The 26,345-nt window shown below is 38.0% G+C and overlaps 2 protein-coding genes and 2 pseudogenes across 2 annotated transcripts; all 4 read right to left on the minus strand.

Annotated features, from left to right (window-relative positions):
• Nucleotides 1-86: 86 nt before the first annotated feature.
• Nucleotides 87-5,577, minus strand: LOC114470725 (protocadherin gamma-A11-like; annotated as a pseudogene).
• Nucleotides 5,578-7,825: 2,248 nt separating this feature from the next.
• Nucleotides 7,826-25,210, minus strand: LOC114471002 (protocadherin gamma-A11-like). Its single transcript, XM_028459476.1, has 2 exons — nucleotides 22,761-25,210; nucleotides 7,826-7,919 (listed from the first exon to the last, which is right to left on the minus strand). Exons 1-2 carry the CDS (start codon nucleotides 25,137-25,139, stop codon nucleotides 7,899-7,901), a joined length of 2,400 nt encoding a protein of 799 aa, XP_028315277.1. The 5' UTR covers nucleotides 25,140-25,210; the 3' UTR covers nucleotides 7,826-7,898.
• LOC114471003 (protocadherin gamma-A11-like) lies at nucleotides 7,865-19,123 on the minus strand (annotated as a pseudogene).
• On the minus strand, nucleotides 11,167-13,896 carry LOC114471001 (protocadherin beta-15-like). The gene has a single exon (XM_028459475.1). The coding sequence runs from the start codon at nucleotides 13,742-13,744 to the stop codon at nucleotides 11,285-11,287; it is 2,460 nt and encodes an 819-aa protein (XP_028315276.1). The 5' UTR covers nucleotides 13,745-13,896; the 3' UTR covers nucleotides 11,167-11,284.
• Nucleotides 25,211-26,345: the final 1,135 nt, after the last annotated feature.

Below are 26,345 nucleotides of genomic sequence, written 5' to 3' on the forward strand. Positions count from 1 at the left end.
TAAGAAATGATGGCAGTATATCATTTACTGCATGTATCTGAGAGCTGACGTGCGTCTGCTCTAAACGTCAGCCGATGAACTGCAGCTCATCTCTTTTTCTCCTGGTCCACAGACACAGGGAGGGGATCATGTTGTCAGCATTAATGTAATAATTTAGATTGTTCCAACAGCGTCCCTTAGAGTTCAGAACGAGAAACACAGGCCACTAACATGTAGGCGCTGATTGTGTTTGATAATACTTTAATTTACTGCATTTAAAGCCATTTGTTCATCAAACGTCTACCAAATACTATGACAAATAAAAAAAATCAAACCAAAAAAGTTTGTTAAAGAGTTTCAATTAAAAAAATAAAATAAAAAAATAAATCACGTCGCTAAGAAAATGTAAATAAAACCAGAACAGACACTATGGAATTGTACTTGATGGAAAAATCAAGACATTTTGTTTTGTTTTTTAGAAACACTAATACTAAAAAGTTACTTCAAGAATATGTTTTATGTTTCTCTCACAAATATAACACAAAACACAAACTGTCACTACGGGTTCTCAAATAAATACAGAAAAAATGTTTTTTTTTTTTTTTTTTCAATTTATTTTATTTATATTTTTTTTAATGCGAGATATATACATGTATTTAAAAAAAAAAACTGGTTTAGACTGAGGGACATATGTTTCTGATTATGTGCTTTTTTCACAATTACGACAGCAAATACACATAAAAAATGCTGCAGAAGATAACGCGCTGTCCTTGGTGCTGATTCTGCTCTAAAGCAGGGTTGGTGAAGTGCGGTCATTGAGAGCTCCAGTCTTGCATGTTTCAAATGTCTCCATGCTCTAACACCCCTGATTCTAATGATGGTGCCCTGATGCAGCTCCACAGAAAACAGGATCTTCTTCTGCTTTGTTCCCTTCAGACGTCATCATGGCAAATTACTCACATGGTTTAGTTGGCACGTCTTTACGTTGGACGCCCTTCCTGACACACCCTCTGCTTTCAGTTGTAGTGAACCAGGGTAGCATCTAAAACAGAGGGGCTGTGCAAGACCAGGCTTTGGCACCCCTGCTCTAACGATACTTGGGTTTATAAAATATAGATTAAAACACTGTTACATTTAATGTTTTCCCTAATTTTACAAGTATTGTGAATCTCATTAAAAATGTGAATCTATATGTAAAAATAACATATTATTCAAATATTTATTTGATATCAACTATAACATACATTATTTCAAGTTGTTCATTCAAAACATATTTACCTACAATCCCATGCCACTTTGCCACATGGTAAATTAAGCAATGGCGATTTTAAGTTTGTATTCGTTCTGAGGATTTGTAGGTTATGACGTACCAACCCAAGTATTTTAGAAAGGAATTGGTTGTAACTTGTTCTTCCCACAAAACAATTTTTTAATGCAAAAACTCTTAAGAGAGTAGAGTTCATAATATAAGTTCATGAATATATTAGATAAATGAACATAGCTTACCAACTCTTATAGTACTATCCAAATGCAAAAAGTGTACATTTGTTGGTGAAATGTCTGTAAATTACCAAAGACAATCACTGTCTGTCCTGATGGAGGATGTGGGACATGGTGGGGGTTACTAATACCTGAGTGTCTCCTTTAACAACTGAATTGGCTGGAAGTAAAACATCAGCGCTGAGGAGTATTTATCGTTGACTCTAGTTCCTGAGGAAGCGCACATTTTTCAATATGTGCAGCAAGATGATGGAGATGTTCTATCATTATGTGGCGGCCAGTGCACTTTTCTACACTCTGTGAATGGATATTAATCTGCTTTTGGTTTGACTTTTTTGGCGTCCATAGGTTGTCATAGCAACCACAGAAAATTGTCCGTCATAACAAAAAATTACAGATTGTTTACATAAACTGATTCCATAACATGAAAGTTAAGGGTAGGTTTGTCACTAAAAATGTTATCAAAACAATTCTAAAGCCACAATCTATCTTGAAATAAGGCAATTTGCCGCTAAAATTTACAAGATGTCCACCATGTTTTTCATTGGAGGCAGGCTGCAGAGTCAGCAGTCACATGACCTGACGTCAGCCCATTGAAAAGACTGGGCGGAACAAACTGTAAATCTTTACATTCGTATGTAAAATGCTTACAATATTGCTTGTGACAAAAGTATTACACATTTTGCTGTGTGACTGGGTTGGCTGCCAATAGACAAAATGATCGACTCTTAACTAAAGGCAAAACAAAAGGCACGCTGCGCTCAACACAGCAGACCAACCAACTCAGACCACAGACAGGTCGTAACGAGAAACAAACTGGGACAGATGAGCCTTAGTCATGGTCTTTTAAAAATCAATGATGGCAGATTAAGTTGAGGTGAGATACAGAGACAGTCCCGCCCCAAAATATGTCCTGGGTCAATATTGAAATACACCCTCGGCCACAAAAACACACTCATCATTAAACATCCACAGAAAACACCTGATATGCTCACTCCTGCAAGCACCAGCAGATAGAAGAAACGCATGCACACACACACACACTCACACACACACACACACGATTCCCGAGGTCAGCGCTCGAGTCTCAGACATGTCACACATACACTTTAACCAACATACCATCCATCCTTCATCCAACCACATTAACACAACTGCATCTAAAGGCAAAGAGACTAAATAACAGTGCTGAGGGATGGCACCCTAAAACAATCTCCATCTCTGGTAAATTATGTTCATTTCCTCTGTCCTAAAGTGTGTTTGTGTGTGGGCTTAACTTCTATATCTAATGTACCTATTACATTTTTTGAGTATGTCTTTTCACTTTTTGTTGTTGTTGTATTGCTGTCATCATTAAAGTGACCATCCAACCATCCAGTCAAACATACATCATTTGCAAGATCTGCACAAGACATTCTATTCATGAGGGTAAAAGTGGCTCAAGACGAGCAAATAGCAATAGCCATCAAAAGTACACAGATTAACAAACTATACATGTACATATATATATATATATATATATATATATACACATACAGTATGTATAAGTTAAACCAACTAACCTCCAGAGGAGAGTCTGGTTCATCCAGGATGTTCCTGTCACTCTGTATCCGCTGCATGGTCCCTGTTGAACTGGGCTCCATTATCAGCACGTTCTGACTACCAGCTCTGCCGAACTTACAGTCACTCTTTCTGGAGTCTGTGGTCCTGCACACCTCGTAATTGTACACGTGTGGGAGAGTCCCTGTCCCCAAAGTGTCTGAGTAACGTGGTGGATAATATGGGATCACAGGCAGCTTGGACTGATACAGGATGCGAGACTGTCTCCATCTGTAGATCTTCACTGAGATGATCACCACTAAACAGGTGATGAACAGGAAGGAGACTACAGCCAGAGCCAGCACTAAGTAAAAAGTCAGGTTGTCCTTGTACTCCTTGTCGTGTGTGAAGTCAGTGAACTCTGACAGCACTTCAGGGAAGCTGTCGGCCACCGCCACGTTCACAATGACTGTAGCTGAACGAGAGGGCTGCCCGTTGTCCTCCACTATAACAGTCAGTCTTTGTTTCACTGCATCTTTATCACTCACTTGGCGGATAGTTCTGATCTCTCCATTCTGTAAGCCCACTTCAAACAGCGCCCTGTCTGTGGCTTTCTGCAGTTTATACGAGAGCCAGGCATTCTGTCCAGAGTCCACATCAACAGCCACCACTTTAGTCACCAGATAGCCCACATCTGCTGAACGGGGAACCATCTCAGCCACCACAGAGCCACCAGTCTGGACTGGGTACAGCACCTGAGGGGGGTTGTCGTTCTGGTCCTGGATCAGGATTTTCACTGTCACGTTGCTGCTGAGAGGAGGAGAACCTCCATCCTGAGCTTTGACCACCAGTTGCAGCTGCTTTATTTGCTCATAGTCAAAGGACCGCACAGCACTAAGAACTCCTGTTTCAGAGTTCAGAGACACATAATTAAAAACTGGACTGCCGCTGACCTGTGTGTCCTCTAATATGTAGGAAATTCTGGCATTCTGATTACAGTCTGAATCTTTTGCACTGACTGCAAAGATAGAAAACCCTGGAGAATTATTCTCTGACACGTGAGCAGAATAAGTGCTTTTGTCAAATACTGGGGCATTGTCATTTACATCAGAGATTTTAAGTGTTAATGTTGTTGAAGTGGAGAGAAATGGAGACCCAAAATCAGTGGCTGTTATTGTTATGTTATATTCAGAAATTACTTCTCTATTGAGGTATTGATCTAATATCAAATTATAATAATTTGTTAAAGATGACTCAATTTTGAAAGGCATTTTACCTTCAATGGAACAATGTATTTGTCCATTCTTATCTGCATCAGCGTCTTTTACATTTAAAATAGCTATTGTTGTTCCAGGAGGTGTATCTTCAGATACCGGACTGGAAAATGACATCATGTTTATAACTGGGGCATTATCATTTACATCTATAACATCAATTATAATTTTACCTCGTTCCTGTTAAGCCTCCTTGATCTTTTGCCTCTACTCTGACCTCAAATTTTTTATCCTTTTCAAAATCTATGACACCAGACACATACATTGTGCCGGTGAGGGCGTCAATACTGACGATGTCTGCTGCGTTGCCTTTCATTTTGGACAGACTGTAAGTGATTTGACCGTATGAGCCACTGTCAGCATCAGTAGCGTTTACTGTAAGAACATTAACGCCCTCATTTGTATTTTCCATAACTGACGCTTTATACACCGATTGATTAAACACTGGTCTGTTATCATTGGCATCTAATACTGTTATGTTTATATTTACTGTTCCAGATCTTTGAGGCGTTCCTGCATCGACAGCAATTAATTTCAGGGACAGATGTGGGCGTCGCTCTCGGTCTAAAGGCTTCTGAAGCACTATTTCTACAGATGTACTCCCGTCTGGGTTTGCGTGCTGTTTCAGAACAAAATTATCATTTGGTGATAAAATGTAATCCTGCAATCCATTTTGGCCTACATCCAGATCTTCAGCGTTCTGCACAGGAAACTGAACCCCGATTGCAGCTAGTTCACTGATTTCAATATTCAAAGCTTTTTCGTTGTTGGGAAAAACAGGAGCGTGATCATTAATATCTAAAACCTCGACAGTAATTCTCAGAATCTCCATCGGATTCTCTAAAATGATCTCAAAGCTGAAGCTGCACGGTGTCACGTCCCCGCACAGCTGCTCTCGGTCGATCCTCTCGTTCACAACCAGGATCCCTTTGTCTGCCTTCAGCTCCGCGTACTGGACGCTCTCTGCGCTCACGATCCGGGCCCGCCTGGAGCGCAGCCGCGGCGGATCCAAACCGAGATCCTGTGCCACGTTACCGATCACTGAGCCTTTTCTCATCTCCTCGGGGATAGAGTACCGAATCTGAGCACCTACCATGTTAACGATATGAAGCAGCGTCACAAGCAGCTCACAGAACAATCGCCATTTCACAGATGTGCGCGTCAACGCCGTTCTGGTCGCCATCGGTAAAATATAAAAATCCAAAACTGTGATTACAGTCCTTAAGAAGCAGTGTGGATTTTTCCTCGATTATCTGTTGTATTTATACTCCAGAAAAGGATGCTTAATTTATAGATCTTTGTCCTGAAGAGAGCATCCGCTGCACTGAAAGCAGCCTGCAGTCTGAGCTCAGTCACAGGAGGGAATGAATACAGACGCATAGGATAAATTCTATATATTGACTAACAGCGTCCCTTAGAGTCCAAAACATGCAATTGAATCAAGGCTCCTATAATAACAGTTAGAGATCTTCATAGCACATCAAACGTTATACATTTAAAGTTGTTTTTTGGAAAAGAATAATGTCTATTTGTGTGAATGTCTATACCAGGGGTCACCAACCGCATACTGTGAGCTATATGAATAATTTGAAGGGCTACCAGTTTAAAAAAGCACTTTTAATACTAAATGTTTATGGTTTCACTTTAATTAGAGTAAGTTAATAAGGCGAGCAGTAACTTAAAAACTTAAGGGATCACAGGCGGACTGCTACAGGATGCGAGACTGTCTCCATCTTCACTGAGATGATCACCACTCGCAATATACTCTTCATGTATTGTCACAATGAAAACTTAAAAAGAAGATTTAACCGCAAAATCTTTTGGCTTTAAAAATGAAAAACTGGATATTGCTCGATGAAGTTGTTCATCCAAGTCATTTTTTTTTTATTTAGGAAAAAAGATAATCAAATGAAATCAATCAGCTCAAGTTCATACACATTACATGAAGTCACAAGATAAAGAAGCATAATACAAAAGAAGAAGAAAAAAAACTCAAATTCAGATCTATCCTCCTACATTTGTTGGACATTTTGTTGGCATTTCTGAAATTGACTACCTTTCTACAAACCAATGGCAAAACAGGAAGCAAACATTTTGAATAGAAAAAAAGGCAATCGCTTCAACTAACTAAAATCTAAACACATAATAACCTGTCATCTAGAACCAAAACTGACAGGAAATAGTCCTTATTGCATTGTAAAATAAACCCAATAACCATACAGTTCTCACACACACATAAGCATGTTACAAAGAAGGAATTTGAGGCCTAAACACAACTCAAATGAACATAACAATGGTCAAACAGAACAGCTCACAGAATCAAACACATGGTTATGATTGCTATTAAAATACAACCTGCCAAATTATAACATCAGACAATAAACAAATAACTAACATCGACAGTGAAAACAGGAACACCAAGATCATGAAAGAAAACAATTCTAAAGATCTTTGAGTATGATTTCTAATTTAAAGCTACACAAAGATTTAATTTTATTTATTTATTTATTTATTTATTTATTTATTTATTTATTTATTTATTTATTGCGCACAGTTACTCCCTGTCAATTTGCTAACTAACATCGATGTGCCCTTTTTTCTGGTTGGGCGTCACATATTTATGATCAAAGTCTATAACTGGTTGAACTTTTTAACATCCAAGCCCAGGTCCTTTGTGATGTCTCAGGTTGAAAAAATTAAAATGAAAGGAAATAAAATAAGCTAGAAACCATCCAAGGAGGGAGAACAAAATGTTTTGTTAAAAAAACAAAAACAAAAAAGGAACGTTTTTAGTCCTCTTTTAAAATTGTTGTTGCACTGTATATGTAAATATGACAACAAAAGACACATCAACTGAGCATAATATTAACACAAGTAAAACTTGGTGAGTGCGGTCAGTTCATATATACGGCAGCCTAAATATTTAAAAAACAAAATGGTATGAACAATCAAACTGGTACAGCACCAGTCAGCAGAAAGGAAGTACTACATGCAAAGACAGATAAATACACTGATTAAAAGAAGAGCACTGATGGATCCCCTCCCCACCACCAACCCACATCTAATCTAAGTTATATATCCAATGACCTACATTTGGATGGTGGAATCATTTGAAGCACTGCAGCATTCTGTCACAGCAGAGTGGATGGTGTAATCAGTGTTATGTATGGGTTGTTTCTTAACCAAACACATATGTAAAAGGCATATTGGATTCACTGATGTTGAGCAAAATCTGTGCACAGCTTGATCATGTCAATGCATCCTGCATCTGCACAAAAAACATTTTTCCCATCACTATGAATTATTTAGGAGAGCTGAATACCAGCAGGCATTACATGGTTATCACTTTGGATGTTCTAAGCCTTCAGAAATAATTAAAACAGACATCACTGATGCTGCATGTTTGCAAAACAATAGAGTTACATGACCATATATTGTGCATAACTTCATGCAATCAAGCAGATGTGTTCTTTGTGCAGTGAGAAACATACAGCAGAAGACAGCACAGTAATACATGCTATTTGACTGAGAGAGTTTAGTTGGATTTTAATAACTGTAAGTGTAGCATGAGTGTGTAGTGTGTGTAGTGCAAAGTACATCATTCATTCAATGACAAAAGACTCTTACCTGATATGGAGTTAAAAGTGTCATCCAGGGATCATACAGAAAAAGGAGAGAAGAAAAGAAATGTAAATTAGTTTGAAGCCTGGAACAATAACATTGCTTTATTTTCATCACAGTAAAAATTTCTAAATAACACAGATAAAATAATTACTGAGTGAAATAACAGTTTTTGTTGTGATTGTACAGATTATGAAACTGGAAAGATGCATGATCTATGATATCTGATGTAAGAACTATGTATCATGATGCAATCTGCTTCATTACTGATCATTTGCACATTGATTATGATTCAGTGATCAATGTAAACCCGAAATTACCACTGTTATAACATAAAGCTTTCAACAAATCCATCATATTGGAAAACAAATAAAAATACTTCAATGCTTCAAAAATGCATGGCATGAATATTCTTTCAAAGAGGTTTCTAATGTGCACCACAGAATACCACAAAATCCTCTTCATGCATCTTGTCAGCCCTTCTGCCTTAGACTGTGTTAATGTGACCTACATTGCAATAAACAAATCTACCCCATCTTGCACGACTGAAAATAGACACACGAATGAGCCTTTAGCAGAAACACACACAGAGCTCCTCACGAATTCAGAAACGCAACCATTTTATGACAAGTGCGTCACTGTGATATAACAGTAGGAAATACATGGCTATTTGCTATGGCACAGGCACTCTATATAGCTTTGGAATGAGATGATCACGAACCATACATTTACAAGGCATAAATGCCCAAAGAACAAAATCTTCGACTTTGTAAAATGTGCATATAGAGCAAGATGCACCATAAGAGTATACCTATACCTGCCTTAAAAAGTATGTCAATATTTCTTCTTTGACAACAAACATCTAGATCAGTGGTTCTTAACATGGATCAAGACACACAGTAAAATTGTGTTACACAAAATAAATTATATGATGAACTAGTTTATTATATAACCCAGACTTATACAGTATGTCCAAATAAAATACTTGTGTTGTGAAAAAAAATGTGTTTTATTTTTTTAATAACACAGGGTTCAGGGAATGCACTGATGAAGCTTCTATAGGGTTGAGTCCCTCCAAGAAGTTTAATAACCACTGATCTATAAATCACCTTCAGGCAGAAAAAAAAAAAAAAAAAAAAAAAAAAAAAACACTAAGTTTGTGCCTTTGTTATCAAGTCATTGTCAAAAGTTCACCTCCACCAATGTACAGCTGACTGAATGTCATGAAGTTCTGAAAGTTGTTGGTTATATAGTTCTGAAAGAGACAAATATGCACATATGCTTGATATGTATTGTATACTTGTATTTCATGTTAGTTGGCATACTATAATCTAATCAATTCAATCATTCTTTCATCGGCTGACTCGCTTGTTCCTCTTGTGAGTCACAGGGGTCTTCTGGAGTCTATCTCGAGTAGTCAAGGGTACAGACAAACAGACGGACAACCACTCACACTCCCCTTCACTATAAGGCAATCTAAATACTCCGATTAGCTTTACATGCATGTTTTTAGAAGGTATAGGACGAGACCCGAGTACTCAGAAAAAAACCCAAGCAAGCACGGGAGAACATGCAAACTCCACACAGAAAGGAACCAAGTCCTGGGTTTGAATCTATAATTCCTGGCTGTGACACAGCTCTGCTTAATATAAATAGCATTATTTATTATACGTTCTAATTTTAGCCCTTGAAAAGTAAAATGATAATAAATAAATAAATAATAAATAATCTTATAATCATGTTTTTTTTTTTTTTTTAAAAAAAAAGTTTTTAAAAACATGAAATGAAAAACTAAAATTAAAAATAGAAATTTAAAAGTAAAAAAGTGGTAAATACATTCTGGATTGCTGCCTGATAAAAAAAATGTGAAGAAAAGTCAAAGTCTTAAAAGGGCATATACCAAATGTATTATATATATATATATATATATATATATATATATATATATATATATATATATATATATATATATATATATATATATATATATATATTATATATTTATATATATTAAAAAAAAAAAAAACTTAATTTCAGATATCAATTGTTAAGCCAAAAATCAATGCCAGTTTTCAACTTTTTGACTTTATTTTGCAATAAACGTTCACAGATGGTCCATAAATATTCAATGAATCGTGTAACGTGCACAGTACATTTGTTGCATTTCCTTTTTTTTTACTCAAGAAAGCAATAGAAAATCATTTGTAGTGCATTTTCAAAAACAGGCATGAAAACGTGTTAATAAACTCACAGAGACATGTGTCATTGACTAATGTTACTTTTAGATTTACAAAGTGAGCCATGGTCTGTTGTCTAATTTCACAAAATATTCCATTATTATTGTAAACAAGAGTAATCAAACAGTTGACTTTCAAAATGTGGAAAACATTACATGTACACTTTTCATCAAAATGTGGCAGTGCAATTCATTTTGGCAGATGATATAGTGGATATTTTCTCAAAGCTCTTATTGGAAAGACCCACCCCCATGATTAATGTAATAAGAACAAATTTAATACATCTTCAAGGTCAACCCGCACATCCTTTTACACAGATCTCAAGCAGATCACAGCTTATTACCTCAGCACATTTTCGTAAAATGTATTTTTGGATTACAGATGGGTGATGAAAACAAAAAGATGTTGAATAGAATAACTACAAACTTTAAACATTTAAAGGAGGCAAAAATCACAAACTATATACATATTTATATACGTATGTATGCAAATAGGAGCAAGATATACTTCATCTGTGCTTATGCTTATGTTACAAAAATATGCCATAAAATACACAAGTTTCAAGTTGAAGTTGAAGTCACATAGAAAACTGTCACTACCAGGTGTTGAAAACATGCACCAGCAATAAATACACTGAAGTTATAAAAAAAAAAAAAAACAATAATAATTTTAGTTCGTACCAGCTATTAAACATGATTGGAGTTCAATTTATGATAAAACAGAAAAAGCACAACCTGAACTAAACCTCAAATGTTTTAGTTTTCTTAAAAAAACAAAGAAATTATATGCAGCCAATTGCATATTGGCAAATGGAAGTTTAAGCACAATGAAAATAAAAGAAGGATTCTGATTCTGATGGCTAATCACATTTTCAAATTTACATTTTAAAAAGTTTTTAACTGCAAAACAAAATTCCTACCATACTACTAGAACTACTATTACATTAACACTATCTCAAATGTTAAAAACAACAATACTAAGTGAGTGCCCATGTACTAGACTCTCCTAATGGGCCACATTTTTCACACGTGCTCAAGAAATAACATAGGAGATTTTTTAAATTATATATTCACAAATAAAAAGTGTATTATGACTACTTCAGTGCGTAATGGATTTAATATAAAAAGCAGACACTCATGTAATCACATAACAGGGATGCGGTGCCCGGATCGTCAGAGTACTTCTATCTGCGCTGATGCGCCTCAGCGTGTTTTTCTGATACGCTGCACTTCTTTTCTTAAGCGTGTCAGTGTCTGTGTTTGACGCGAAACGAAAATCGCCCCTCCATGACCCGGCAGTCATGAAAGGGTCAAAACGGTCATCTTTCAGCAGTGTCCCGTAGCGGCTGATATCTGCAAAGTTCTGTGGGTAATAGGTCGAAGGGAAAACGGGGAGACTGTCAGTGGTTGAACGGTACGTATAGCTGCGTCGGCAGAGTTTAAAATAAAACACACCACTGATGAGGAGGATGAGGAGGGATGACACGGCCGACAGGGCAATAATCAAATAGAGCGTTAAATTATCGCTTTCACGTGATTCATTCGCAAACTCAAAAAGTTCACTTAAAACAGGAAGCCCGTTGCCAAGCAAGATGCTGACTGTCGCTGTAGCGGACAGAGATTCAGGACCGTTATCTGTCACCAAGACGATCACCGTATGTTTGGACTCATCATCCTCCATGAAAGGACGCAGAGTCCTAATTTCACCTGAATGTATTTCTACCATAAACAGGTTGGGCTGCGTGGCTTTGATTATTCTGTAGGAGAGCCATGCGTTATGGCCAGAGTCTGCGTCCACTGCTACCACCTTGGTCACCAGGTAACCTCTTGGGGCTTCGACTGAGACCATATCCTCAGCAATCAACCCCGGGGTTTGGACCGGATACAGGACAACGGGTGTGTTGTCATTCTGGTCCCTGATGAAAATATTCAGGGTGCAGGTGGCGGTGAGCGGAGGCGAGCCTTTATCCTGAGCTGTCACCTTAATCTGGAAATGAACTGATTGTTCGTAATCAAAGATGCGGGAAGTGAACAGCTCCCCCGTGTCTGGGTTAATGCTGAGGAACGACGACACTTCAGAATTAGAAGACTGAGATATTTGGTACATTAATTTAGCATTAGACCCGTCGTCCACGTCCTCTGCGGCAATCTTTATTACAAACATGCCAACAGGTTGGTTTTCCAAAATATTGGCATTAAACTCGGTTTGTTTGAAAGTAGGTGCATTATCATTAATGTCACTAATTACAATAGCTATGACTTTTACACTGGAAAGGGAAGGAAAGCCACCATCAGTGGCTGTAACAGTGATGTTATACTCAGGTTGGAGTTCTCTATCCAGCACCCCGTTAGTCACTAACATATAATAGTTTTTTACTTCGCTTACAAGTTTAAATGAAGTTTGGTCTGAGATTGAACATGTGACGTGCCCACTGTTCCCAGTGTCCAGGTCGTAAATATTAATCAGAGCAACCATAGTGCCTGGGCTGGAGTCTTCTGCTAATCTGGAAGAAGCTGATTTCAATTCTATCACTGGTTTGTTGTCGTTTACATCATTGACATCAATCACAAGTTTACAATGAGACGCTTGACCCCCGCCATCCTTAGCCTGAACATCCAACTCGTGCATTGTAGCTTCTTCGTAATCAATAAGTCCTGCCACTCGCACCTCTCCGTTCAGAGGGTTTATCTCGATGAGTCCTCTCGTTTTGTCTGACAAATGGCTGAAAGAGTATGTTATTTCTCCATAGACACCCTCGTCCAGGTCTGTGGCATTCAGTCTCGCTATGACAGTCCCAATAGGTGAGTTCTCAGGCACAGAGGCCTTGTAAACCCGTTGGCTGAAAACTGGGACATTGTCATTGGTATCTAGCACGCGGATGCGTATAGATGCCGTTCCTGATCGGGTGGGATTTCCCCCATCAATTCCATTGATTTTCAACACATGTTCAGCTCGTACCTCCCGGTCCAGAGCCTTTTTAAGGACAAGTTCAGGATATGCATTGCCTTTTATCTGTGTACTCATTTCCAATACAAAATGCTCATTCGAGCTCAGTTTATATTCACCCACAGAGTTGGTACCCAGATCAGGGTCATGTGCGCTCTCCAGGGGAAAACGTCTCCCCAGAACAGTGGACTCCACTAAATCTAGCTTTATCTCCCCTGCAGCAAACACTGGACTGTTGTCGTTTATATCCGTAATGTCTAAAACAATACTGAATGCTTGAAGAGGATTTTCGAGCAGAAGCTGATACTGCAGGGTGCAGACAGGGGATTGTGCACACAGCTCCTCTCGGTCTATCCGTTGGCTGATCAAAAGGTTTCCTGACGCAGTGTCCAACTCACACAGCTGGCTGGTCCCCTCTGCAACAACACGTGCTTGACGCACATTCAACTCAGAAACTTTGAGCCCCAGATCCCTTGCAGCATTCCCGATGACCGAGCCTCTGCGCTTCTCCTCCGGTAGTACATAACGCACTTCTCCAAACACCGCAACAAAATGGAGAAAAAATGAAAAAGCACACAGGTACCATCTTAACTTAGCCGGATGCTCCATTGGTGAGCAGGCTCGACGAATAGGAGCATTTGTCGACATTATTGCAGAAATCTTGACATATCCAACAGTGGAAACGATGCTGCTGTGTTCAAACGCTTCTCTGCTCCTCTGGCTGAGTTATTCATGCTCTATAAGCTGTCAGCTAGGATTCCTCTCTCTATTCCTATGCTCACTGCATCTCTCTCTCTCTGTATTTCTCTCTCTCTCTCTCTCTCTCTCTCTATTTCTCTACTTCTCCATCTCTATGCACACAGCCTCTCTTTTCCTCTCCACCCACACACACACGCACACGCACACACACACACACACACACACACACACACACAAAGCAAATCTCAAATGCGCATGCACACACACAGCCCCCTCGGCTCTGACCCAATATTCTAGTCCCACTGACACAGATAGGGTGAGACACGACCATCTGACTCAGGCTTTATAGGAGAGCGTCACCAAGAGCCAAACAGATAAAACTACATTTTATACAATCCCATAATAAAAGTAAATACAAATAATGCAAAGCAACCTTGTTTTTGTCAGAATATATAGTTTTAAATTTAGAAAAGTAAAAATAAACACTTGCAACACTATTTATTAGTGGATAGATAGATAGATAGATAGATAGATAGATAGATAGATAGATAGATAGATAGATAGATAGATAGATAGATAGATAGATGTTATTGTCCTGAAGCAGTGTTAAAAAATAACAGATAAAAATAGTTTGCAGTGTTATATCTCATGTTGTTCAGAGCAGTTATTGCAGAGGGGATGAAGGTGCATTTCTCTATCTATCTATCTATCTATCTATCTATCTATCTATCTATCTATCTATCTATCTATCTATCTATCGTTTATGGACACATTTCAATTTAAAGTAGTTTTGTGATTTCAATAATGAATGAAAAAAAACTGGAAGAAGGCATGCTGCATTGAGATAATATTTCTGTGAACGATATATCTTAGTTCATTCAGTTTTTCACTTTAACTAAATCAAGCCACAACAACAATTACAAATGTATTTATTATTTTTACTTTTCAAGACCTTGCAGACTATAAAGTTTTAAAAACTTCTCCATTGTTAAGTAAATTTTTTTTTATAGAAGTGTTCAGTCATTATCATTCATATTAAACTATGAGGTGAACCATTGATTGACAATAAGAATTTAATGTAAGAATATTATATTTTCATATTTCTTTTCACTTTAACGTAACTGATTAGAGTTTTTCTCAGTCGTTTTGATACATTCCTCAGGTCTGAATTGAAATTCTCAAAACTACATTGTGTCACTTGTGCACATAAAAAAAAAAAATAAAGTTTTTTTTTTTTATTTGCACGAGTTGCAAATGCTTTTGTACATTATTATGCACAGTTGTCTGCTGTTTCCTACATCAGGGGTTCTCAACTGGTCTTACCCTGAGACCCATATTGTGCCACCATCAATAAACCGCGACCCACATTTTTTTTTTCTTTTTAGAATTCAACCTACTAAATTTAGTTTTTCAAAAACATAAATCTATATATTTTCCAGTGCAACATGCATGTCACAGCATGCATGTCAAAATAAAAAACAAGTCAAAGATGAGAGAAATCAAATATCTACTATTGACAAGATGTCCGCGACCCATCCAGTACAGGTCCGCGACCCACTTTTGGGTCCCAACCTACCAGTTGAGAATCGCTGTCTTACATTATCAATTGCTTATGTAATGTTGATCAAAATGCATTGTATGGGTCTCCCCCCACAAGTCTTTACATACAAAATGGTTGAACATGTCATATGTCAAGCATATTTCTATACATTTCCATTAGACTTTTTTTCTAAAAATGTCCTAAAATGGTATAGTTGCTCCAAGATAAGGAATAAGGAATTGGTAAGTGGATAACGATAAGGAAGCCACACTGTAGACCACGTTCTCAATCATGGGCTTACAATGACCGGTGTTGGTCAAAGGGGGCAACCAAAAGTTGGGAAAACAACTGACCTCAATCATTAGGACTTTTCGTTGACAGCACATTTCAGCCCTGCATGTACAGTTTACCCAGATACACAAATGTGTACAATTTACATCCAAACCTCAGCCATAGTTTATAAAAGAACATCCCTGCTGGGTTCACTGTTTAATTGACAATATGACAACGTATTTCTCATACGTACACAATGGCAAGGACATGTTCATTGATACAAAAATTCAGTTTTCAGAGATAAATGAATGATTGTGAGCAAAAGACTTGCTTTTGCCGGTGATCCATGGTGTTTGGCTATTACTAATTGCTTTGAGAAATCCCCTTACTGTTGTGCATATGAATGATTGGAGAAAACTGCAAGTAAACCTTTAAAATGATGCATGTAAAAAATATTTATTACATATGGGATCTGTGTAAATCAGCACAGACTGGGGCTAATTTAACTGCTTCTTAGAGTGAAAGCCCACAAAGAAAACTTACAAGAATTTAACCAATACGAAGTAGATGATCATTTCAAGTGAACAATTATTTTGGGTTTAAGAAGTAAAATAGTGTTATTTTAGCACTGAATATAAATTCATCTTCTGGCACTTATTCTTGTTGAAAGTTACAGGGGTCTTGCTGGTGCTCTCATGATCAGTACACATCTTAAACAGGGTGCCAGACTATCAAAGAGTACAAGCAGACTCATTAATTATAATATATTCATACAAAATTAATAATAATATTAATATTAGCTTAAAGGTTATTAAAAAATAATGACATTCATTTTAATAAAAAAATGTAACATTTTATGTTATGAAAAATTACAATGTTTCATAATCTAAAACATGATTCCATTAGTGACACTAAAAAAAGAAATGATCAAAATCTCAATGAGAAAAAGCTTTTAAGCAATCTAAATCTGCAATAACACAACAGAAGTAACCAATGACGAAAGGTGAGGTCTAACATTAATTGGCAAATCATAAACTGAAATTGTTTGTGAGAGCTGGTCCTACCTCAGGAGAGCAGTCAGCACTTCCAAAAGCATCAGCAAAGTCTGATGGGCTTTTCCTCAGAGTCTGCTCAGCAGGCAGCGTGTTGTCATTGTAAGAACTGACAAACTTAAAGTCACTGGTTCTAGATCCTGTTGTCAGGTAGGCGTCATAATTGTAAGTGCTGCGTAAAGTTCCTGTGCCGTCAACATCTGCGTAATTAGGAGGCAGATAAGCTCCAGGGATGGTAACTGCTCCATCAAACAACAGTCTGGGCTTTCTCCTGCGACAAAACCTCACACCCAGGATGATGATGATGAAGGTCAGGAAGAAGGTGGAAACAGACACCAGCGCAATGATCAGATAAGAGGTCAGCTTGGAGTTTTTCTCATCATAAGAAATGTCCTTCAGCTCTGGCACCTCAGCCAAGTTATCAGAAATCAGTAAATACATGGAGCAGGTGGCAGACAGAGAGGGCTGTCCGTTGTCTTTCACTGACACAATGAGCGTCTGTTTCATGCTGTCAGTCTCACTAATGTCCCGCTGTGTCCTGATCTCTCCACTGTGGACACCAATAGTGAACAGTCCCGGATCAGTGGACTTGACTATCTGATAGGACAGCCAGGCGTTCTGTCCAGAGTCTGCGTCCACCGCGATCACTTTGGACACCAGAGAGCCTCCGTGTGCAGCTTTGGGGACCAGCTCGGTCATGAAGGAGTTGCCCTCCGGGGCGGGGTACAGTATCTGAGGAGGGTTGTCATTCACATCTGATATGAACACACTGACGCTCACGTTGCTGCTCAGTGGAGGAGAACCGTTGTCTCTGGCCATCAGCTGGATTTTAAAGCTCCTCAGCTGTTCATAATCAAAGGACCTGACAGCGTGGATCACCCCCGTGTCTCCGTTAACAGACCCATAGGAGGACACCGGGGGCACCGTTCACCTCAGCAGCTAACAGAGAATAAATCACTGTACCGTTTTGTCTCCAGTCAGGGTCTCGAGCAGTGACGGAGCATAAAGTGGAGCCAGCTTTGTTATTCTCACTCACATATGCGCTGTACGACTCCTCCTCAAACACAGGTGGGTTGTCGTTGATGTCAGCTACAGATAAGTGCAGACTTTTAGAGGAGGACAGAGGTGGAGAGCCCTCGTCAGTGGCAGTGATTGTAATATTGTAATCAGACACTACTTCACGGTCCAGCTGTCCTGTGCTCACCACAGAATAATAGTTTTTAATAGAGGGGACCAATTTAAAAGGGACACCCTGCTGGAGGGAGCAGCGGACCTGTCGGTTCTTCTCAGAGTCTCTGTCCTGCACGTTGATGATGCCCACCTCTGTACCAGGTGACACGTTCTCAGGAATGGGATTGGTCAGAGATTTTACATGGATCACTGGAGCGTTATCATTTACATCAGTGATGTCAATAATTACTTTTGCATATGAAGACAGTCCTAATCCATCTTTAGCTTTAACACGTATTTCAAATGATGTAGCAGCTTCAAAATCAATGTTACCTTTGACTTTAATGTCACCTAAATTACGATCAATAGTGAATAATTTCTTCACCTCTTCAGTCACGTGACCAAAGTCATAAATTACTTCTCCATTTACTCCTTCATCAGCATCAGATGCACTGACTGTCACCACCACAGCGTCTGCAGGAGAGTTTTCAGGCAGACTGGCTTTATAGACAGACTGACTGAACACTGGTGCATTATCATTAGCATCCAGCACAGTGACGTGTATGACTACAGTACCTGATCTCTGAGGAGAGCCGCCATCTAATGCAGTGAGCAGCAGATTTATTTGGCTACTTTTTTCACGGTCGAGCTCTTTATCTAGAACGAGCTCTAATGTATTTCCATCCACAGATAAAAGGAAGTGATCATTCATATTGAGAGAATACTGCTGAACGGAGTTCTGCCCCACGTCCGCATCGTGCGCCTCCTCTATCACAAAACGAGCCCCTCTGTCCGCTGATTATCTTATCTCTAATCTGATTATATCTTCATTAAAACGTGGTGAATTGTCGTTAATATCCTCCACGTGCAGACTGATACGATGAAGCTCGAGGGGATTCTCCAGCACGAGCTCCTGCCTCAGGACGCACGACGCCTTTTCGCCACAAAGCAGCTCACGGTCAATCCTGTCGGCCACAATCAGCTCTCCATTACGCGGGTTGATGTCACAGTGGCGTGTGTCAGTCCCGTCTGTATCGATGCGCGCGCGTCTGTTGGACAGCGCACCTGAATCCAAGCCGAGACCCTTGATTACATTCCCAACGACAGACCCTCGTTTGAGCTCCTCTGGGAATGAATAGCTCAGATCTCCGTGGACGTGTTCCACAAAAAGGACAACGCACACCAAACACGCTCGAAACGCGGTGATCTTGGAATCCATCATCCAAAACAGATATGTCCAATCCCAATGAAACGTTTAAAACACACACACAGCAGATGTGGAACCTGTGTGGTTCAGATCATGGCACTGGAGCACAAAATGTGATCAGAAACAAAAGAGAAGAGGACGTAAGGAGCGTCAATTTCACAGACATACAGCGCCACCGTGAGTTCAGAAAAACTAAAACACATTGTTGTAAATCTGAGTATTATTATTATTATTATTATTATTATTATTATTATTATTATTATTATTATTATTATTATTATTATTATTATCAGTGTAATAACACTTGAGAGTTTGTAGTTGTTCATAGTGTTAAAATGTTTGCCTTAATGTGAGTGTGTGCATGCGTTTTAACATTTATTGAAAAGTTTAAAAAAAAATATCGGCCAACTTGAAAAACTTATATTTTACTATATATTTACTATATAACTTATTAATAACATGTAAAAAAAAAAAATACGTTTAGAGTTAAACTGTAAACTAACTTTCTTCTTCTACAATATAGGCACCAGGTTCCATGTCAGCTTTGTAGCTCAATTTGCTTTTATAGTTTTCATTTGATATATGTCACATCTCATCCATGAGATTTACTCAGTTCTAAGGAATTCAGGTTCCCTTTCCCACAACAACCAGAATTCTAAGACAATTTACAATATTACTTTAATGAAAAAGTACATGATTTTAGGTTTACTATGATATCATTAAAGAGAAAACTTTGATCACACTCCTCCAAAAAAAATAAATAAAATAAAATAAAATAGAACACTCTAATCAAGAACGTTCCATGACTCTCTGAGCAGCAAAGCAATGGGCAAAAATATATATTCTTTTTGTATTTTCTTATTTGGAAGGCAGCTGCTCCAACCAGAAAAAATATTGATTAAATTATTATTATTATTATTATTATTATTATTATTATTATTATTATTATTATTATAAATCAGAGCAGGACATTTTCAACTTGAATACAGTTTTTTTTAGTTAACACCACAAATACAAACTCTAATTATCAAATTGAATAAATAAATGAATAAAAACCAAAAACAGACAAAACAAAGCCACAAAGATATATATATATATATATATATATATATATATATATATATATATATATATATATATATAGAACAATCAAAAGACATAAACATATCCAAGCTTCAAGCGTATCAAAACTCCTTCAAACACCTCCCTTAATAACATCACATAATAAACAGAGGATTACTTCCTTAGTGATCATGTTTATTCTATACACACAATTAACCTGCAGCAAGCATTGCTTATAAAAAATACAAATATTTGTAAAATGTATTAAAAAAAAATTGAAAATCAGTAAAATAGTATTTGTAATCACAAAAAAAAAATGTCCCCGCAACAATGAAATTAATGAAATTACCATTTTATAAAGAACCTACTCCAATTGAAAGGTGAACATCAATACCCAGAAATCTAATCCAGCACTTATAACTTCTTGTTCTGTGTCAGAAATGCCAAACACTACCACAATAGTGCCCAAAATCTGGTAATTAATTTGAATAATGTTTTTTTGAATGAAACTAAGTTGAATAAAAGAAAATAAGATGATTAACAAAATGAGAAATAATGCCCCAAACATTTTAGGCAACAAGTGCTACTAAATTATCTATTTCAAATAGAATATATATTTGATTTAATTTCACTGGTAAGATTCTTTGTCAATGCAAAACCTGACAATATGAACACCAGAGACAGCACAAAGTGTTAGAGTCAAAACAAAACTCAGGACTGAACTTTCTGAGCAAATATAAGTGAACAAAAAAAAACCTTATAAGTATAGAATCTAAACGTTCACAGAAAAAGGAAACGTAGTTTGTGATGTACAAAACAGAACATTTAGCTCATTAAAATTATATTTATAAAGCAGTTTACAGCATTGAAGATGAGATAACTTTAGACACACTTGTTGCTATAAAGTTTCTTCATTGGTTGAACTTGAATTACCATAAATGGCTGATAAATTGAGCCTATAAGAGCAGTGGTTTCATCTCTGTGCACTATTTGCTATTTTAGGCGAAGGTTTTGCCATCACAGCTTTACACTGTGCAGTGTTTATATATAAAATAGTCACAGTTTATCACAGTGTTAACAGAAAGAGATGATTCCATTCACGTACTCCTGTGTTCAATTCATGAACTTGGTACTTCATAAAAAAATCTACTACAGTGCTGATGGAAAACGTAAAAAGTCAGCACAGGTAAACAACTATTAGCTTAGCTGTGATGCAGCAATCACGCATTGCTCCAACATCCAACACTAACTCACAGTAAAATACCATAATAACTTTTTATAAATGCACCACATTCCTTATGAATGTGCATAGTTACATAAGCATCAAGAAAACGTGGCTTCTTAATTTGCACATTAGAATTTTTACTATGAAGCTATTAGTCAGAAAATATATATGCAATATCAGAAAGCCACCTGAAAACCATTTTAATAATAACCCATAGATAAACAACATGTTTCCTACTTAATCAAGCACAGCATTGAAAAACTCAACATTCAATCCATCAAAAATTTCAAATAACACACATGTGCATATGTCATACCTCCAAACTCCCCTTTAGCTCCCTAATAGCATCAGTCTGATGTTCATTTCCTTTTTAAGGAACATATTAAATGTTCAAACTGGCCCAAGTACAAAAGTCATTTGCTTTCCAACCAATACAGCATTTAAACTTCTAGATTGTGGTGATGAGAAGGAACTGACAGAGTTGTATCCAAATCTATGGATATCTCTTAGGTTTGTCTGTAACTGTGACAACGACAGTGGTATCAGTTGAAAAATGCATTTCAATGCTCAAGCTGATAGATAAATACAGTATCAATGATCATCAAGGGCACAAGACAACCTCACATGAATTTTGAGAATTTTCTCACTGATGTTGGATGTTGGTGAAAGCATGACTAAAAGTGTAATAGTAACCATAGTTAAAATATTTCACTTTTGACTACATTTATTCTGAATACTTTGCATTAATGTATGTTATTATATTTTTTTTTATTATTATTCATTTTAATTATATATACATATTTTTTACTTTTTATTTTTTAAACATAGCTTTAGTTATTTTGCCTTTGCCATCATAATATGTATGCATTTAAAAAAAAAAGAAAAAAAAAAGACATTTGTTTATTTTTGAGCATGATTTTGCTTTCAGTGTGTGCGATTAAGTCATTGACCTGTTAGTGTTTTGGGCCCACAACAAAAGTGTTAGGGTCGGCCCTGTGTTTAACTGTCGAAAGAGAGCAGCTGTACTACAATAATAATTCTACCAATGGTCATTACAAACATGTTGTTTCATAAAAAGTCATAGTGTGTTGATATATGGAAAAATGTGTGAGAAATAAATGACAGAAGAGGCAAAAATCCTACCTACCAAAACAAAAAAACAGAAAAAATTAAAGAAATGTTAGTCAATCTTAAATTTGGGAAAGCCGTCACAAGAAAAAAATGTAAGGCCATAATGACATTGTGTGAGATATTTGTAAAATTATTATGAAAAAAAAAGCAATAATAACTAAGAAAACTTTAGATTATGATGTTTTAATACTTCAAAATGCACTTTACGTTGTTTAAAAACAAAGGCCAGATTGCTTCATTATGTTGAGAAAAGTTTTAAACTTTCAAAAAGGTACATAAAAATACACGGCTATAATGTTTCCTACCTCAGGAGAACTGTCAGCACTTCCAAAAGCATCAGCAAAGTCTGATGGGCTTTTCCTCAGAGTCTGCTCAGCAGGCAGCGTGTTGTCATTGTAAGAACTGACAAACTTAAAGTCACTGGTTCTAGATCCTGTTGTCAGGTAGGCGTCATAATTGTAAGTGCTGCGTAAAGTTTCTGTGCCGTCAACATCTGAGTAATTAGGAGGCAGATAAGCTCCAGGGATGGTAACTGCTCCATCAAACAACAGTCTGGGCTTTCTCCTGCGACAAAACCTCACACCCAGGATGATGATGATGAAGGTCAAGAAGAAGGTGGACACGGACACCAGCGCAATGATCAGATAAGAGGTCAGCTTGGAGTTTTTCTCATCATAAGAAATGTCCTTCAGCTCTGGCACCTCAGCCAAGTTATCAGAAATCAGTAAATACATGGAGCAGGTGGCAGACAGAGAGGGCTGTCCATTGTCTTTCACTGACACAATGAGCGTCTGTTTCATGCTGTCAGTCTCACTAATGTCCCGCTGTGTCCTGATCTCTCCACTGTGGACACCAATAGTGAACAGTCCCGGATCAGTGGACTTGACTATCTGATAGGACAGCCAGGCGTTCTGTCCAGAGTCTGCGTCCACCGCGATCACTTTGGACACCAGAGAGCCTCCGTGTGCAGCTTTGGGGACCAGCTCGGTCATGAAGGAGTTGCCCTCCGGGGCGGGGTACAGTATCTGAGGAGGGTTGTCATTCACATCTGATATGAACACACTGACGCTCACGTTGCTGCTCAGTGGAGGAGAACCGTTGTCTCTGGCCATCAGCTGGACTTTAAAGCTCCTCAGCTGTTCATAATCAAAGGACCTGACAGCGTGGATCACCCCCGTGTCTCCGTTAACAGACACATAGGAGGACACCGGGGCACCGTTCACCTCAGCAGCTAACAGAGAATAAATCACTGTACCGTTTTGTCTCCAGTCAGGGTCTCGAGCAGTGACGGAGCATAAAGTGGAGCCAGCTTTGTTATTCTCACTCACATATGCGCTGTACGACTCCTCCTCAAACACAGGTGGGTTGTCGTTGATGTCAGCTACAGATAAGTGCAGACTTTTAGAGGAGGACAGAGGTGGAGAGCCCTCGTCAGTGGCAGTGATTGTAATGTTGTAATCAGACACTACTTCACGGTCCAGCTGTCCTGTGCTCACCACAGAATAATAGTTTTTAATAGAGGGGACCAATTTAAAAGGGACACCCTGCTGGAGGGAGCAGCGGACCTGTCGGTTCTTCTCAGAGTCTCTGTCCTGCACGTTGATGATGCCCACCTCTGTACCAGGTGACACGTTCTCAGGAATGGGATTGGTCAGAGATTTTACATGAATCACTGGAGCGTTATCATTTACATCAGTGATGTCAATAATTACTTTTGCATATGAAGACAGTCCTAATCCATCTTTAGCTTTAACACGTATTTCAAATGATGTAGCAGCTTCAAAATCAATGTTACCTTTGACTTTAATGTCACCTACTTTACGATCAATAGTGAATAATTTCTTCACCTCTTCAGTCACGTGACCAAAGTCATAAATTACTTCTCCATTTACTCCTTCATCAGCATCAGATGCACTGACTGTCACCACCACAGCGTCTGCAGGAGAGTTTTCAGGCAGACTGGCTTTATAGACAGACTGACTGAACACTGGTGCATTATCATTAGCATCCAGCACAGTGACGTGTATGACTACAGTACCTGATCTCTGAGGAGAGCCGCCATCTAATGCAGTGAGCAGTAGATTTATTTGGCTACTTTTTTCACGGTCGAGCTCTTTATCTAGAACGAGCTCTAATGTATTTCCATCCAAAGATAAAAGGAAGTGATCATTCATATTGAGAGAATACTGCTGAACGGAGTTCTGCCCCACGTCCGCATCGTGCGCCTCCTCTATCACAAAACGAGCCCCTCTTACCGCTGATTCTCTTATCTCTAATCTGATTATATCTTCATTAAAACGTGGTGAATTGTCGTTAATATCCTCCACGTGCAGACTGATACGATGAAGCTCGAGGGGATTCTCCAGCACGAGCTCCTGCTTCAGGACGCACGACGCCTTTTCGCCACAAAGCAGCTCACGGTCAATCCTGTCGGCCACAATCAGCTCTCCATTACGCGGGTTGATGTCACAGTGGCGTGTGTCAGTCCCGTCTGTATCGATGCGCGCGCGTCTGTTGGACAGCGCACCTGAATCCAAGCCGAGATCCTTGATTACATTCCCAACGACAGACCCTCGTTTGAGCTCCTCTGGGAATGAATAGCTCAGATCTCCGTGGACGTGTTCCACAAAAAGGACAACGCACACCAAACACGCTCGAAACGCGGTGATCTTGGAATCCATCATCCAAAACAGATATGTCCAATCCCAATGAAACGTTTAAAACACACACACAGCAGATGTGGAACCTGTGTGGTTCAGATCATGGCACTGGAGCACAAAATGTGATCAGAAACAAAAGAGAAGAGGACGTAAGGAGCGTCACTAAGCATATTTCACAGGCATACAGCGCCACCGTGAGTTCAGAAAAACTAAAACACATAGTTGTAAATCTGAGTATTTTTTTTTTCTTTAAAATTATGAGTGAAATAACACTGTGTGTGTGTGTGTGTGTGTGTGTGTGTGTGTGTGTGTGTGTGTGTGTGTGTGTGTGTGTGTGTGTGTGTAGGCCTTCATGTGAGTGTGCGCGTCATCAATTATGGATTTATAAATTTATTGAAAAGTTAAAAAAATAAATAAAAATGAGCCAACTTAAAAAACGTATATTTTACTTTATATTTACTGTAAACGTTGTTATTAATAACACACAATAACATAAGTAAAACTGGAAACTAACTTTGTTCTTTATGTATAGGCACCATCTAACGCCAATTAACTGTCAGATTTGTAGCTCAATTTGTTTTTAGTTTCCATTTGACATATCTCACATCTCATCCATGAGGCTTAATCAGTTCTGAGGAATTCAGGTTCTCTTTCCCACAACAACCAGAATTTTAAGATAAGTTACAAGATTACTTTAAAAAAAAAATGATTTTTTTAAAGTTTACTTTGATATCTTAAAAGTAAACTTCCATAAAGTATCATCACACTCCTCTACAAAACATTATTATTATTATTATTATTATTATTATTATTATTATTATTATTATTATTATTATTATTATTATTATTATTATTAATGAGGTAATACTCTCTACTGACATGAAGGGAGCTGGATTGTCAGCTCAGCTACTTTCCAGAAGCATGCTCCTCAGCTGAAGTATAAGCAGCATCACACTGATAATAAACACATACCACAGTATACCTCACCACACTGTCAGTAGCTCAAATTAAGACTATACCTTTCATCTCAATAACTACGAGAAAGAAATGTTTATTCCTGAATGAATCAAGATCATAATATGATAAATGAAGTGCTTTGTAATCTGTATCTTCTACTTATTCCACAAAATCATAGAATATTCAAAAACAGTCATTACTTTAATAAAGGCTTAAAAAGCAACATTTCTTAAATAAACACCACTCTTTTACTAAACAGTGGTGTTTAGATCC

This window comes from Gouania willdenowi, chromosome 10, assembly GCF_900634775.1.
Source record: "Gouania willdenowi chromosome 10, fGouWil2.1, whole genome shotgun sequence".
Lineage (NCBI taxonomy): Eukaryota > Metazoa > Chordata > Actinopteri > Blenniiformes > Gobiesocidae > Gouania > Gouania willdenowi.